General features: G+C 43.1%; 1 protein-coding gene across 5 annotated transcripts in view; it reads right to left on the bottom strand.

The window, feature by feature from the left end:
• PKHD1 (PKHD1 ciliary IPT domain containing fibrocystin/polyductin) overlaps nucleotides 1-15,525 on the bottom strand; it is a 266,267-nt gene that overhangs the window by 245,027 nt on the left and 5,715 nt on the right. For 4 of the 5 annotated variants that reach the window (XM_083828669.1, XM_083828668.1, XM_083828667.1 and 1 more), the window contains exons 5-16: nucleotides 15,268-15,367; nucleotides 12,029-12,086; nucleotides 10,584-10,662; nucleotides 8,538-8,612; nucleotides 5,947-6,011; nucleotides 5,558-5,597; nucleotides 4,935-5,005; nucleotides 2,937-3,038; nucleotides 2,575-2,670; nucleotides 1,924-2,059; nucleotides 946-1,060; nucleotides 148-423 (exon numbers count right to left, since the gene is read on the bottom strand). In XM_083828669.1, coding sequence (XP_083684795.1) covers nucleotides 148-423; nucleotides 946-1,060; nucleotides 1,924-2,059; nucleotides 2,575-2,670; nucleotides 2,937-3,038; nucleotides 4,935-5,005; nucleotides 5,558-5,597; nucleotides 5,947-6,011; nucleotides 8,538-8,612; nucleotides 10,584-10,662; nucleotides 12,029-12,086; nucleotides 15,268-15,367 — 1,213 coding nt within the window. The remainder of the gene's footprint in view (nucleotides 1-147; nucleotides 424-945; nucleotides 1,061-1,923; nucleotides 2,060-2,574; nucleotides 2,671-2,936; nucleotides 3,039-4,934; nucleotides 5,006-5,557; nucleotides 5,598-5,946; nucleotides 6,012-8,537; nucleotides 8,613-10,583; nucleotides 10,663-12,028; nucleotides 12,087-15,267; nucleotides 15,368-15,525) is intronic. The other variant, XM_083828671.1, reaches the window with a different exon arrangement.

Genomic DNA, 15,525 nt, shown 5'->3' with positions numbered 1-15,525 from the left:
CAAGGGGGGAACAAGACCTTTACCATTAGGATTTTCTACCATCCATGTCAATTGAATCAGGGCTAGTCTACCTCCCACAGGATGGTGTAGGTTGGAAGGAACCCCAGAGGTCACCTGCTCACCCAGGGCCAAGCAGGCAGCACTGACCTGCACTTCTGGAAGATGCAAGGCACGAGCCCGAATTTCATGTCTCTCCCTGTAGTAGCTGTTCACCACCTGGGGATTCAGCCAGGTGTTATGTATCTGGACTCCAACTCTCATCCCATTGCTGGGTGCCTTTCCGTGATGTAGTGCTTCCAGGTAGTACCTCAGGCCACCAGTTAGCTCAAATTTCTGGGATTTCGGCTGCCAGCTCTCACTCCAGTTCTTCACCCAGTTCCCGGACCATTCAGAATTGCCAGCGGGGATAGAAGCTATTCTCACCTGTGTCCAAACCAACCAAATCAATCAGAGGCATTTCTCTAGCACCAAAATACAGCACCCACAGCTCCAAAACCAGACTTGTGCTTCTGGCTGATAGCAGTGGTTTGGTGGTTAGCATTCATTCCTACTCCACAGAGGAAAAAAAAAAAAAAAATCATGTCAAAGAACTTTGATTTAAGGCTTAATACCACAACAAATATAATTCTTATGGCTGAACCTAGCCCCGGTAGCAGTTCCCCACGTAGCTTTGCAAGGATGTCTTCAGTTCTGGTCCCTTAAATGCAAACAAAAATGTCTTCGGTAAAACAAATTCAAAGACTCTGGATGTTATGTTTTCATGAGCTGGGCAGCTGATAAGGCTGATGTAAAATGCCAAATATAATCATACAGTTTCACTCTCCAATAGATGTATAATAAGGGATAACAAGCCCCCATGCTGGGGGAATTCCTGCTTGTGGTGACTTTAATTAAAACCCCTTCCTATTGTTACCTCCTTATTTTTCTCTATACCCGAAGTAATACCTTATGTCCTGGATCTTCAGACAAACTCAAGTACAGAGATGCCTGTCCATCTGCCTGAATCCAGAAGGTGTAGTTGTTGGTCTGAGGAGCCACAAAAAATCCACGAAGCCTGGAGCTAAGCAAAAGCAGAACTTCCGTAACGTGCAAAAGAGTTACTGTAAAATCCCTGCCACCCCGCACTCCACCTCCACACATACACCAAGTAACAAGGGAAGGGCACGGGACCAAGTTATAACAAAACACCCTCAGATTTTAAAACTGGAAGAACCTCAAAATGACCAATTTTCACATGTTATGGTGTTCATGTTTCACAGAAGTTTTCAAAAAGAAGAAAAAAGCAGCTCTGTGAAAATAAGTAGGGTTTTGTTGGTGGTTACACCTGGTTTGTACATTTCTTCTCAAGCAAAGTCTTACCCCTGAATAGGCAGGAAAATGCTCAAAATCTCTCACAAGATCAAATAAGAAAAGTACAGAAGTGATAGAAAAAATGAAAATGTCCATGAGCATTGCACAGCTCTTCATAGGTGCATCTCAAGAGGCACACGCAGTGGGCACCAACACAGCTCAGACATTTTGTAGCCTGGGGCAAAGCAGTTTATTTCCACTGGCACCACCTGAGCTGCAGTTGCCAGCATCATCCAAGGATGTGACCCCTCTGCATCTGGCCGGAGCACCAGCCCAAGACAGACTGACTACAGCTCCTTCTACCGCTGCAGCATTTTTTTTCATGGTATTTCAGCATCAGCAACATCTAGGCCAGGAAGAACAGAAATACTGAGTGAAAGCAAAAAGGGAAAAATAAAACACTTTGCTGAATATTTTGAGCTTCAAAAGGACCTCAGAGCAGAGGGTTTGCTTTGATTTAAAGGAGCAATGTAGTCAGGCTCTGCTATAAAGAACTGTCAGGTGTTATTGCTACCTCTTACACTGCTAAAGGTGATTGCCGTGGCTTCATCTCTTTTTAAGATCACTGAGTACCTGAAGGAGTGCTTTGCCGCAGACAGAAATCTTACTGGGGAGCTGGCATTAGGTACAAATTGCCATCTATATCCAGGACCTGCTTCTGTTAGATCAGAGGCATCATCCCAAACTTCAAAGAGAAGCCCTCTATTTCCTAGAAAGTTAAAATAAAAGTGTTCTTGGTAGCAGCCAACAAAAACCCCAGAGCACATGTTAGCATCAGTGGTGTAAGGAGGCAGGCCAGGATAGAAAATTTTAATAATAAATTGGCTTTGCAGAGCACAGAGCTTCCAACCAAGCTTACAGGACTGCTCTTGGAGGAATAGGTACTGAACTGATCCACAGTCAAAATAAGCCAAACTTCATTTTATGCATAGTAATTTCCTATGGCAATGCTTCATCCAGACATCCATACTATAAATATCATCTGTACATTTTCCCCCCTTATTGTCCTCAGCCCTACACACCAGGCTGAAATCTCTCTCACCATAGCCCATGCAAGTGGTGGGCTGAGCTCCCCACCTTGCCTTTCCTTATTATCTACCTAGGAGAAACCAGCTTTATGCTTTGGAAAGTCCTATTTCTTGATTGTGTTCACACCAAATGATTTCTACCCTCTGTTTCCACTGTGTTTTGCCTGTTTGGACCTTTGGTTATCGAATACCATACCTGGCTGGGGGGCACCGAGCCTCCTGCCCTTGCCGACTGGCTCAGTGGTGCAGATGATTTGCTGGGGAAAGACATGCTTGACTTTACAGGGGACACCTGGCAGCAGGGAAAGGAGACAAATGTCAGGCTTGGAAACGCGTCTGAGCAGCAGAATAAACCCATCTTTATTTCCAAAAGGAGCTGACACTTTGCTAGAAGTCTCTGTACTATCAAGCAAGGAAAATGGTTCACTCCCATAGTCCAAATAACTGGACCTTCCTTTATGGTGAGTACAGTTCCCATGTTGTCGTTATCTATGAAGAGCAGCTGGGTTTTGTGTACTGAAAAAAAAAAAACACCATTTAGTGCATTATTCCTCTTACCTGCAGAGGTGACCTGCACCGACTCCTCAAAAAAATCCCCTGTGATAGTGAGATCAGTGCCTCCTCCAAGACTTCCACCAGCTGGAAACACAGAGGCTATTTCTGCAGAGGAAGGAAAAGGGGGATCTGAAAACGAGCGTAGGAAAGATTAATTCCAGCCCTATTTCTGTCAAAGCCAGCAGTGCTCTTGCACTATTTCCAACCGGAACAGGCTCCTGTAAATAAAACAGGCTTCGGTGAGCCTTCATTGAGATTTTGGCAGCCACTGGGATTACACCAGGAATGAACCACACGGATAACTTGGCTGCATGACAGGGGAAATAGTGTAATGCTTGGACTGCTACTTAGCAGCGGCTGCATCTATCATGCTCAGATTGCAAACCGGCATATTCTGTACTACTGAGGCACTTTGGGGAAAAAAAAAAAAAAAAGAATTAAAATTGTTTTAATCCTTTTGACCTTGTCTGACTCGCTTCTCAATTTAGTCCATAGTTTTAGATGTTACCGCGCTTTCCAACTGTCCCATGGGCTTCAGGGACAAATGCAAGGAGCTGAACACCTGATGGCAAACATCCACATCATGACTACAAGAATCTTTCATGATTTGATCTTATTATAGTTATGCCCTTCTACACTGGAACCCTATTTTTCTCCTTGATGACATTTACTCACTTTGCACTCAGATGCCCTAGTTCAACCAGTCGGTTGTATTTCGCACAGTTCTGAAAAAAAAGACTAGTAAACATAAGAGAAGCTTGCCCAGATTGACAAATTTATATTTTTTTCTTTGTTAGTTATCCAGATTTTTAACTTTATTTTGGCAGTGTTGACTACTGCATACTGCAGTGGTCTACTGGAAAGATCTGGCACATCTTGTTTCTGCTGGTGCTCTGCTAACAACCAACTCCACGCAGGGTTCCTCAGTTTGTAAATAAAGACATGAAATTACCCTCCATTACAAACTGCTTTGAATTTACAGGTGAAACAAGTTGTATGCTATAACTGTATTTTGTATATTGTTTATGTATTCACTTTGTTCAGAAAAAAAAAGAAGAAAAAAAAAGAAAAAAGTATTTTGTTATATTCTGAACCATGCTCCTGAGATACAGCCCGTAAAATAACAGTGCATCCATTATATTAATTTCAGCCCCTTGACAGATCAAGGGAATGGCAGAAATGTGATGGGACCTTTCTGGGGACCTGTGCAGGTGAACTAAGGGGTCTTTTTCAGCTTTATTCAACCACTGACTGAGGTCAAAGGCTGCCCAGTGCTGATCCCCTAATTTTCTTTTGACTGTTAGGCACAGGTCCTTACTGACACTATTTGCTCATGGCCATAATCTCAGGCTGGGGTTCAGAAACTTATTGTCTGCTGTTCTCATAGCTGGAAATGTCACAAGGAGGTTATAGTTTGCCTTAGTCTGCCTTTTTTTTTTTTTTTTGACTAATAGTACAAAAACCTGCCACTTACCAACTCTCCTTGAGATGATTTATCTCATTCTAAGGCCTGCGTTGCAGCCTTTTATGGCCAGCATCTCATTCTTACCAGATACAGTGTGACTTAAGGGGGAGAGGTGAAATAAAGCCCCTCTAAATCCAAAACCCCAAGCCTACTGGTGACCTGACAGGACAAGGAACAATGACAAAGCAACTCCATCCCAAACCCTGGCACACTGCTGTGCTTTGGTTGACTCTCTCTGAGGTTAGGTTGTCCAAAAGAGACTGTTCAAACATATCCTTAAGAGGAATACTAACTCACTGCAGATTAGAATGAAGCCCATAGCAGCATACCCAGCCATAGCAAATAAATCTAGTAATCTTGAAATTTTTGGTCTGCAGCTTTGTGTAGTCAGCCCGTAAGGAAGCTTACCATACTAGTAGGGCTACGCAGCTAAAATAAGGGCACAAAATATTATCCCATTGGCATAATGCGAGGTCTTAGACAATGCTGGCACTGCCATGAGACAGGACAACCATTGAGGTGAATCAGATCGGTACCTGAATGCATTTGATACAAGAAAAGCTCTTGTTTGGCGTTGATGAGCCAAGCATCTTTGTGTACTGCTGATCTGCAAGAGAGAGAAATGCATGAGAGATCCTTGGCCATTTAAGTGAGAGCAGACCTTCCTTTGGCAGACCTGGACACTTGCTCTCCAGAGGAACACTTCTACGAGAACTAACTTCACCCACACATCAAGGCATTGATTCAAGAAACTATTACATGACTGAGATCCTTTATTAGAAGTTTTACCATTAAAAAAAAAAAAAAAAGTATGGTTTTGGAAGTGTTTTCACCTCCTCTTCCTTCATATCTATTTTTTTCCCATTTGTACAAAGAGCTAAAAGCAAGGTAAAAGTATTTTATTCAAGCTGGACTTAAACTACTTGTGATTTGGGCACTGAAAATAAAGTATTAGAACCACAAAGCAGAGATGCTTGGGGCAGGAAGGAATATCATCCCTTTCCATCCCTAATCTGATGATCATCTCAAGTTAGCAAAACCTTTCTAAGTAATGAAACACAACTTTCAATAAAATTTCATGCACTTATTCTGGACTCAGAAACAGAGCTGTATACCCACATGAAACTACAGAAAAAGAGAGAAAGGCTCTTTTACTCACTTTCCTTTGTTAAACACTGAGAAGCTAACATTGTGGGACCCTGGAGGAGAGAAAAGATATGTGCTTTATGGCAGAAATGCAGAGAGCTTTATGAAGAGTGCATCCTACCAAACCTTTTCCAGATGTCATGTACCTTACACTTCCTTACACTTTTCTTACAACAGTACTATTGTGTTGATTTCGGCAGAGCTGCTCTTGATTTAAATGAAAAAGCTAGAATACTTTAACATATACTATGAGAGTTAAAGAAATCTCACAAATAAAACAATCAAACAACAACAAAAAAATCCCAATAACTCTATGGATACCCTCCAACCTCCGGAGTTGCAGGAGTAGCGAAACATGCTAGAATAGAAACATGATTTCCACCCCCTCCCCTTTTCACCAACCTATGTGGTTCCCTTCCACCCGGCACTGCATGGTCCCCACTCCATCTTCTGCCTGAATTGGGTAGCTGCAGAAAAACAAATGGACTTTGCTGAGCGTTGGGAGCAAAAACAGCAAGATACAGCAAGAATCATCTAATCAAGCAAAGATGCGGACTTCCACTTCTGAGACAGTCGTGACTGACCCCCTTTAGAAACAAGGGAGAGAAACAGGTGAGTTGGGAGATCAACCCACCTCCCCACTGACCATCACAACCTCAGCAGCTCAGGGGCCTCCCAGAAACACTCAGTACTTCAGCCTGACCCCTTTATTTCCAGAAGCTGATCCTGTTGGTGACGTTCAGAATCCCCATTTTAAATAAGAGCTGAGGGCAGACAGGTCTTGCCATGTGGTAGGGCAAATAGCAGGAAAAAAGCTGAGGGGAAGGGGGGAATACAACCTAGGATTTACACAAAGAAATGGGCCTAAAATCCAGTTTGCTCCATTTTTCTTCTGCTTCACAACTTGACAAGGGCAATTCAGACTCATGCCTCTGGAAGGAGAGGAGCTGCACAGGATGGAGGGAGCTCATGTCTCAGCAAGAGGTTACAGCTTGCTCTTAAGATGAGAAAACTTTAAACACAGAAACTGCTTTGGGAGGTGGGGTAGGGGAAGATCAATAATGCTACGACTCCATCTGTAGAAATTTAAACAATAATTTGCCAAGCAGCATAAAGAATTTTCTGTTTGGACCTGTGGTTTTTGTATTTTAAACACATCTCTTATCAGTACCAGAGACGGGATTTCCTGCTAGAGGAAACAGAGACAGGACAGTTGGGACCGTGCTGCAGAGATAACACAGGCAGGCTGCCCCTAAAACCACTCTCCTGGGGGTAGGGATGCTGCTCCTCCCCTCCAGGTCCAACCTGGCATCTTCCCTGCAGCACTCAGGGATGCCTCCTAAAAAGGGTTTGGGTACCTAATTCCCATGCAAATCAATGGGATTTTTGTAACCAAATCTCCACTCTGGGCATGGTTTGCAAGGACTTGCGAAGAGATCACATTTCGCGTTTCTAGGCTATTTAAGAGTTTGAGGGCAAGACCCAGATCTACACCTAGTCATTGATTTGCACAACTGAGGACCTATCTTTGAGACATGGTACTGGGGATAGGAGACAGAGGAGTATTTCAAGAGACACTTTCACACCTCCTCCCACTCTTAAAACTGTCCCACTGGTGTAGTTTAGACTATGGTGGGTTTTCTTTGTTTGTTTTTCCTAGGCAAAACCTCCCAGAAAACACAGCACTTCCTGGTGTTTCTCCTCTTAATTGTTCTTCTGTACATCCCCAGTCTGTAAGTAGGAATGGGTAGCAATTAAGCAAGATATGCTGGTGCTACATCAACCTTTGGGAGCTGTGGAACAACACAAGTTCCATCATCAACTCCCATTTGCATCTAAGTTCCCCTCCTGGGAGCCGGGAGGAATTTTACAGCACAATAAGAGGGCTTGCTGAGAAGCCTTGGCACTAACTTCTGCAGGAGCAGGTTTTTCCCCAGCTCCTTGTAAAAGCAGCCTCCTTCTTCCAGGGCTCACAGGCTCCATGAGAAGTGCATCATTCATATCAAAGAAAAATTAAAGACTGAGACTTGTGCTACAGCATAGACTGTAACACAAGTTTGCTGTGTAACGTTCCCACAAAAGCAGCATACAAATACCACGATCTTTGCATTCACTAATGATGTCCCGCAGTCTGTTACCCACTCCTGCCTTGCTGGAGGCCCCGAGGATGAGCAGAGGCTGGAGCCCCTCTGCTCTGGAGCCAGGCTGAGGGAGCTGGGGGTGTTGGGCCTGGGGAGGAGAAGGCTCCGGGGAGACCTCCCAGCGGCCTGCCCGGGCCTGAGGGGCTGCAGGAGGGCTGGGGAGGGACTCTGTGTCAGGGGTAGGGACAGGACAAGGGGGGGCGGCTTTAAACTGAAAGAGGGGAGGTTTAGATCAGACATTAGGGAGAAATTTGTCACAATAAGGGCAGCAAGGCCCTGGCGCAGGCTGCCCCGAGGAGCTGTGGGTGCCCCATCCCTGGCAGTGCCCAAGGCCAGGCTGGATGGGGCTGGGGGCAGCCTGGGCTGGGGGCAGGGGTCGTGCCCATGGCAGGGGGCTGGAACAGAGGAGCTTTAAGGTTCCTGTCAGCCTAAACCATCCTGTGATTCTATGAATACCAATAAACGAACAGCACCAGGGCCTGCTTGCCAATGCTCTTAAATTGTTAAAGCTCTCTTTGCTCACTTTGGGCCCAGGCCAGCTAATCCACCTTTCAAACTGATGCTCATACATGATTGAAGATGTACATCAATTGACCAGGGTCAACAGACAGATTGGAAATGGCGATGTTGCTTTGGAGTCTGAGAGCTGAATAGCATAGATGCAGCAAGGACACATCATGCGTGGGCCCTGGCCCTATCTAGCTGCAGCTGGAGGTGCAGAGAGCCATCCCAGCTGCCTGGTTAGCTCCTCATGGTCCCTCTCCATATTACAACAAAGCAAAAAAAAAAATCTGTCAAAAAAAAAAAAACGTTTTTGCACCACTACAAACCAAAGATAGGTCAAGAACTGACATGCTTCCAGTCTGTCTGTCAGCAAAAGAGCAGAGGCTGATCCATCCATCTCCTTCTGCCATAAGAATAGCTGGTCTAGGAGAAAAAACAAACAAAAAGATAGGACAGACGATAACTTCCCAGATTAAATCACAATTCTGTTAAAATCAGCAGCCAGTATTTTCAAAAGGAGTTTTCCCTCACTGGTATCTAGCATTTATTAATCTAGAAAACTGGACAAATCCTAATTTTTATTTATTCACTTTATATATCTTGGCCTGTAAAATATATTCTGCTAAACATCACCCAACTCCTAAGAGCAAAATCAAGTATTCCCACCTTAAAGAACTGATACAGAAAGAAAACGTCACCTGGAGAAGAGGAATCAGGTGGGAGAAATAGGTTCACAGTAATTAGCATAGCAAGCAAAAGGTGGTAAATTTTCTTTGAGAATCAATAGGCAATTAAAGAAAATAAGTAAAACACTTTGCTATGACCCATGCTTCAGAGTAGTTTTAGGAGTTTTCATTAATAGAGTTTGGTTTTATTAATAGAGATTCCTCATATTACAATGCCTTCCTTTTAAGGATGAATTGAAAAAAAAAATCAGTGCTGCAAAAATGATTCATCATTGGACCATCACATCCCATTCATAGCCTGAAAAAGCATGCACAACACTTTTATAACTACAAAAAGGCTTTTTTTTTTTTTTCCCTTCTGCCATCTGAATCCTGAATCAGCGTGACTGAGTGACAGATGGCTCTGCTCAAGTCCAAGTCCCCACCTGGTACGTATTTACTAACACACCAAAAATGGGCAAAGTATTCATGTGAAGCTAGGATGTGAACCTGCCTGGTATGCTAAGATTTTGAAGCCATTTACTTTTTGGCTATAGGGAGGTCAATCTGTAAATGAATAATCTAGCACTGGAGCATGCAGGCACAAGCAACCTGCAGACAAACCATCCTTTCTGCTCACAGATCAAAGGTTTCACACTTCCACTAGAGACAGGTAAAACAGTAATTAGTATTGAACGAAGGAGGGTAACGTATGTCCAGTGAGCAAAACTGTAGGGATGATAAAAGATAAGGCAGGTATCTGTACCAGACTTCCATTCACACTAGAAGAGAATTTAGTTAAATTTCAAGGGACTAATCCATTCAGTCTAACAACTAGCTATGAAAACATGTAGTGGTCATATATCTGCTGCTGCTGCAATTAAGATTTCTAAGTAATAAGAATATATACCTTCCCTGGCTACTGAACTGATCCTAAAAATGCCAGAGTACCTATAGATTAATAGTTGATCTTTATCCATCTGGGCTTAGTTCTTCACTGACATTGAGGCAAGAGCAAGGAAAACATAACCCAGTAGTAGCTGAGAATATTGAATATTTCTAAACATATAGATGTATACATGATAGACAGCAGGTCAGCATTCATGCTCTTTCTGGATTTACTGTACTTACAGTCCTGATGTCCTGAAGTTTAAAAAAAAAAAAAAGGAAGAAAAAAAATAAAACTACCTGTTTTGCTCTGTGGTGCATAACCCTAGAGGCAGCAGAAAATAAAATCAAACCTTCCTTGAAAACAAGGAAGTGACCAGAGAAGGTTTAAAGCAGTGAAAAACAAAGCTTTTTGTTTCAAAATACTTGTGCTTTTGTCTTCTGACTCACCAGAGCGTTTGCCTCAAACTAATAGTATTTCTAAAAATGCAAATGGAAGGGAAAATTTATTTAACTTTTAGATTCTGACATTATTTTAATTAGTTAAATTTTAATTTGCTAGCCAAAATAAGATCTACAGCAACCAGACGCAATTACAGTACAATTCACACTGAGCCATGATTGACTGTGCTGCCAGTAAAGAAACCAACTAGCTTAATGGACCAGTTGCAATTAGATTAACAAAGTTTGCTGGAGCCCAACTCATGAGCTGCAATAAAGCACAAAAGTAGTAAATGGCAATTCTGGGCCAACTGGTTGCAATTTATTGCTTTCACAGAGGCTGATAGAAGAAATGGCAATTTACAGGGGCAGGGGCAGCTAGCAGCTTATATATAATTACCCATCAATATAATCCACATTGAAGTCCAAGGTCTCATATCTTCCAGCAATTGTCTTCCCATATATCTCTATTAAATTTCCTGTTTAAAAGGAAATAGAAATTGAAGAGAGTCTTTTAAAAGCAGAGTATTTACATTTGCAGATTTTGTGAGCTGAACCAAAGAAATTCTTGGTCTTTGCAAATTAATGCAGAGATTTACCCAACTGGCTGTACCCATGCCTACTCTCAGCTTCTGTCGAAGTTCAAGGTAACTGTACACTTAAATCCACTTGCCCCAAAACACACATCTGTTTCCCACTGAAGAAGTCCATTCTAGATTTTTCAGCAGAACTCTAGTATTTGTACTAAGAAGACATCTCCTCGCAGTTGTGAACTAAAACCACCATCCTATCCAAATGTCACTGCAGAACATCGTGAAGCAACCAAAATGGCATCACCAACATGCGCTAGGTGTTAGTGTTTGTATGCTAGACAGGGTCAGGGCCTAAAGAAGAACCTCAGCACAAATCAATTTTATTGTGTTATACACAATACAGATAATACCCACAAAGCAGCTGTACAGCAGCTGCTTTATCTTTAGGATAAATATTTTAACATACTATGTTTAAGCACATATGCTTAAAATTAAGTCATTGAAGCAGGACCTAAAAAAAAAAAAATAAGGAAAATATAAGGATTAATTAACATACAATAAAGGAGTATTTAGGGAATTCAGAGACCAAAATTCTCACTTAGCGTATCTACAATGTAGGTAGATACATAGGTTCTACCATGTGTGTTGATTTTCTGAGCTCCCCATAGACCATGTAGGTCTAACCCATATTAGTCAATAAAAATCATGAAGGGTGATTCAACTCTCCCTAATGTAAATGCCTACATGTGGCCAGGTGAACCACACCTGGTTTATTTTGGAAATAAGCACTTCAAGCTGCTCAGAGAAGCCTGGAAATGCCAACAGAACAGCAACAGGGAAAAAACCTTCCAAACCCGAGGTAGTTGTTCAGAACAAAACCAGTGATTGCCTTATCATGCGACTTTAAATACTGATCTGAAACCCTATTAATTAAAAGACTGGTATGACATTACAACATCAGCACCTAATAGATAACCCTCAAAACTCCTATGAAATAAACAGGGCCATATGACTTAATCTGAGATCAATCAGATCTGGCCCTCTGCGGCATCTCTGTACTCAGGCAAAGCTGGGCTGCAGAAACCACGTGCCAAATAACCCAGCAGTCACAGAGTATTACCCCTTTCTCTTGTACCCAGGGCAGCAGACTCCTTGTGTAAACCCATTTTCCTGTTCAGCATGAGCTTGGACATTAAGTTCTGGAGGTGCCTATTTCGAACCCCAGCAACAAAGATCCCTCATAAGCAGAAAGATGGTATGGAACATCAAATAATAATTAAAGTGGGCTCCAGCCTAAAGAAAGGTCCCGTACCTGGGATGCCAGATGGTGGGCTAATTTGGTAAACCACAGGTGTCTGTGCAGCAGAAAACTGCAAGGAGAAATTTGTAGTTAAACAGCAGTCATTTTCACAGCAGCCCAACAAGATCTGATTATGCATTGCTCACAACACAGTTGGCACGCACATTTCAGCGAGTCGTGCTTTAGGATTTGATCTTTGAAGCAGAGTCCTGCTCTGAAAAGGGAGCATGTATAGATGTCCCCTTCTTACCCCCTCTGCATTCAGCGTCCGGCTTGCTGCTATCTGTTGCAACCTCTCGGTGCCAAGATTGCCCATCCTGGTTGGAGTCGATCCCAGAAGATGTGATTTCATATGCTAAAGAATTTCTAAGCTTTTTTTTTTTTTTTCCTGAAGTTGAGACCTCCATTTCATCTGGCACTGTGGCACCATCAGTAATATCCTCTTAAAAAATTATTTCTACACCACAGAACAGAGACTTCAACTAGCATTTAACAAGCTTGTTGGGTACCTAAAAGCAATGTAGCCAAGAAAAGGCTTTTATTGACCCATCTTAATACAGTATCAGAGATGTGTTCAGGAAAACGCTACTTTGCCACCTGAAGAAACAGCAAGGAAATACTGAAGTCTACTATGGGGCACAATTTTTGTCTTAAACAGAGTCCAAGAAGGAGTAGAGAGATTGTACTTTGAGGCAAGCTCCTCAGAAGATGGGGAACACACAAGGACCCCTTAGCAGTGGAAGAAGGCTGTCCTCAGCCTCCTTCCAAATGCACAAGAGTCCACATCCTGACCCTGCCTTGCTCACTAACGCAGGCACAGCCCTGCTTTTTGCAGGGAGGCCTTGGCAAAACAGCTTCAGTGCCTTATTTCTCAGACACCTGCTCTGAAATGCAAGAGTAATGTTGTTGTCATTCCTCTGAGAAGCATTCTGCACTCTGGCAATGAATAACACTAGGTAAAAAATAAGGGTCAGACCACCAAGGAATTTAAGTGTCTTGGGCTTAAGGTGATCTATAAAGGCACCTGGCTTGTTCAGGTGCTGCAAAATCCATTTGCCTCTCTGCTTTCTCAGGAGTCACAAGTACCTCCACAAAACTGGCCTGCAGCACTGCTAGCTGGCTAAATCCCAATTCTAAGCCATTAACTGCTGGATTTCATTAAACTTAAAGAAAAAGTATGCTTCCCTTGTGCATTTGTCCTGTCCCCATCCCCAAATCATCCATTTCTCAGAACTGCCTTCACGTCTCCATCCTTTCCACCTTCTTTGTGAGTCCTCTCCTGTCCTCAGTTGCACTCACGGATGCTGCTGTCAGCCCAATAAACAGCATAAACTCATTTCCAGACTTAAACCAAGGATGCCATCACATATTTTTTTGAGCCTTCCTCGAACCTCAGACCCTTTCAGAGCTCAGTCTTTTTACCTTCTCGTTACAGTCACATGGAAAATGAACGTGTAGCCGTAAACTCCCTCTAGTCATGGTCATTGCGGAGGAGCAAAACACATTCCCTGGGCTGGAGCAGATGCAGAGAAAGAAGGCAAAACCAGCACGAAAGCCAGGGCCACTAGCTGACACAAGTCTTCAGAGCTGTTCAGACTTGTTGCAGCCTGCAGCAGGCTTTTTCAATCTGCTGCAGAGGCAAAATTAATTTTTAATACGCATAGCTCCCAGGTCCCAGTCCCAAAACAAAGAGACACACTGTGTTTTATTTAGCTTGGAATGCGTCTCATTAACAGCATCCCCTGGTGATTTTTCATCAGCTCTCTAAGCTAGCTCAACCACCCAATGACTCTTCAGCTTTAATGGGCAATTTACTGAAACTCTGGGCTTTCTTAAAGTTAGCACAGAGGTGGGGTGTGACTTCTGAACACACTAGGCCTCGTCCTGAAGCACACAGCTATGGATGTGTTTTTACGCTGAGAGCCAAAACGCTGTGCTAGGGGATGTGTCGTAGGCTCTCAAAACAACCCAGCAACAGAGATGAGATCAGAACTGAGGTCTGAGCTTCCCTAAGCGTGCATGTCTCAGGTGTGGAGAGCTGTCCTAGACTTGGAGAGGTCCTTTCGCAGAACCAGCGGTGCCCATGGGAGGTGTCCTGCCATGGCTACCTGTCAGTGCTGACTGACTGCTACCACCCTGCAGCTCAGAGGGCAACACCAGAAGTCATCCGAGTGCCCCAACCCAGCGGGGAGAGAACTGGCTGGGTTAGGAACACCCATGTCTGTCGGTTTTTAGGCCTTGCAAGGAATCCGTGAAGTAAAAGGGTCGTTCACAAGAGCTGTGATAGTCAGATATCTGAGCAGAGCTCTGGGCAGTTGTAACATCTTCATCCTTGGAGGTTTTCAAGGCTTGACTGAATAAAGCCCTGAGAAACCAGCTGCGATCTCATAGCCAACCCTTTGAGCAAGTAGTTAGACCTCCTGACGTCCTGTCCTACCCAAGCCTGTGATTCTGGGATGGCATCAATTGCTCTGCAGCACCGTGAGCATCTACAGTCAGCAAAGGGGTGGGCAAAGGGTTTCAGGTAGCAATTCCAGTCACCAGAGCTGAATGCAACCTCTCTCTCCATAGTCTTTGTTAATCCATTGAAGCACAGTATCATTCCTTGTTTCCGACTTTATCTCCAAATGGAAATAATGAATTGCCCTAACTGATATTTCTGACAGAACTAAAGTCGCAGGGTCTTGGACTGAGAACAAGAACAGCTGAAACTTCCCCATAGGTATTTCAGATGTGATGTGATTTTTCATTACATAGATATGTGCCATGGTATTCAACATCTGCATCTATCTTTGCTTGATAAGCCCATAATTTTCAGTACACAATGCTAGCCAGACTATGCGCTCCTTTACAAACTTTAGTTGAAAGTGACAAATTCTGGCAGTAATGCCCTGAGAACGCATGATTCATTGTTTGGACAAGAATTCTGGACAAGGTAAAAAAAAAAATAATAAAAAAAATCACAAGTTGGTCTTCTGACTGCGTGGCTTAGGTGCAGAGACAACTTAACTTGGACCCAGATTTTTCTTTCAGAAAGACCTCAGGTCTCACAGCATATCCAGTGCCAGACTGAATGCCTTGGTGCATCTAGTGTTAAGGGACAAAAGAAAAATTTTGCCTTCGTGTCCTGACATGCAATCGGCATGAGAGGTACTATTTCAATACATATCCTGTGGTACCAAGTCTGAAGTTTGACTCCTTTCAATATCTTCAGCTGTTCATCATCACTTCTATCCTTTCTTGGTGGTTACCTTGAAAGTGTAGTTTTCTTTCTCCACCCCAGTCAAGTTGTTAATCACACGTCCTTTAAAAGTCACCTCCACGTAGTACAAACCTTCCTGGGGTGAAGGCCTAGATGGGGGGAAAAAAATGTGTTATATTATTTTTATATAGATTGGGTTTACTATTTTTTGGTAGTGCCAGGTCATTGGGACAATCTTACCAGGTTCACTGAGGCATTGATAGAGTAAAACACTTTAATACTATGAACCCAAACTCAGAAACTACAG

Source organism: Anser anser, assembly GCF_964211835.1.
Source record: "Anser anser genome assembly, chromosome: 3".
NCBI classification, from domain to species: Eukaryota; Metazoa; Chordata; class Aves; order Anseriformes; family Anatidae; genus Anser; species Anser anser.
The sequence above is the reverse complement of the archived record's forward strand: the minus strand, read 5'-3'. Positions and strand labels throughout refer to the sequence as shown.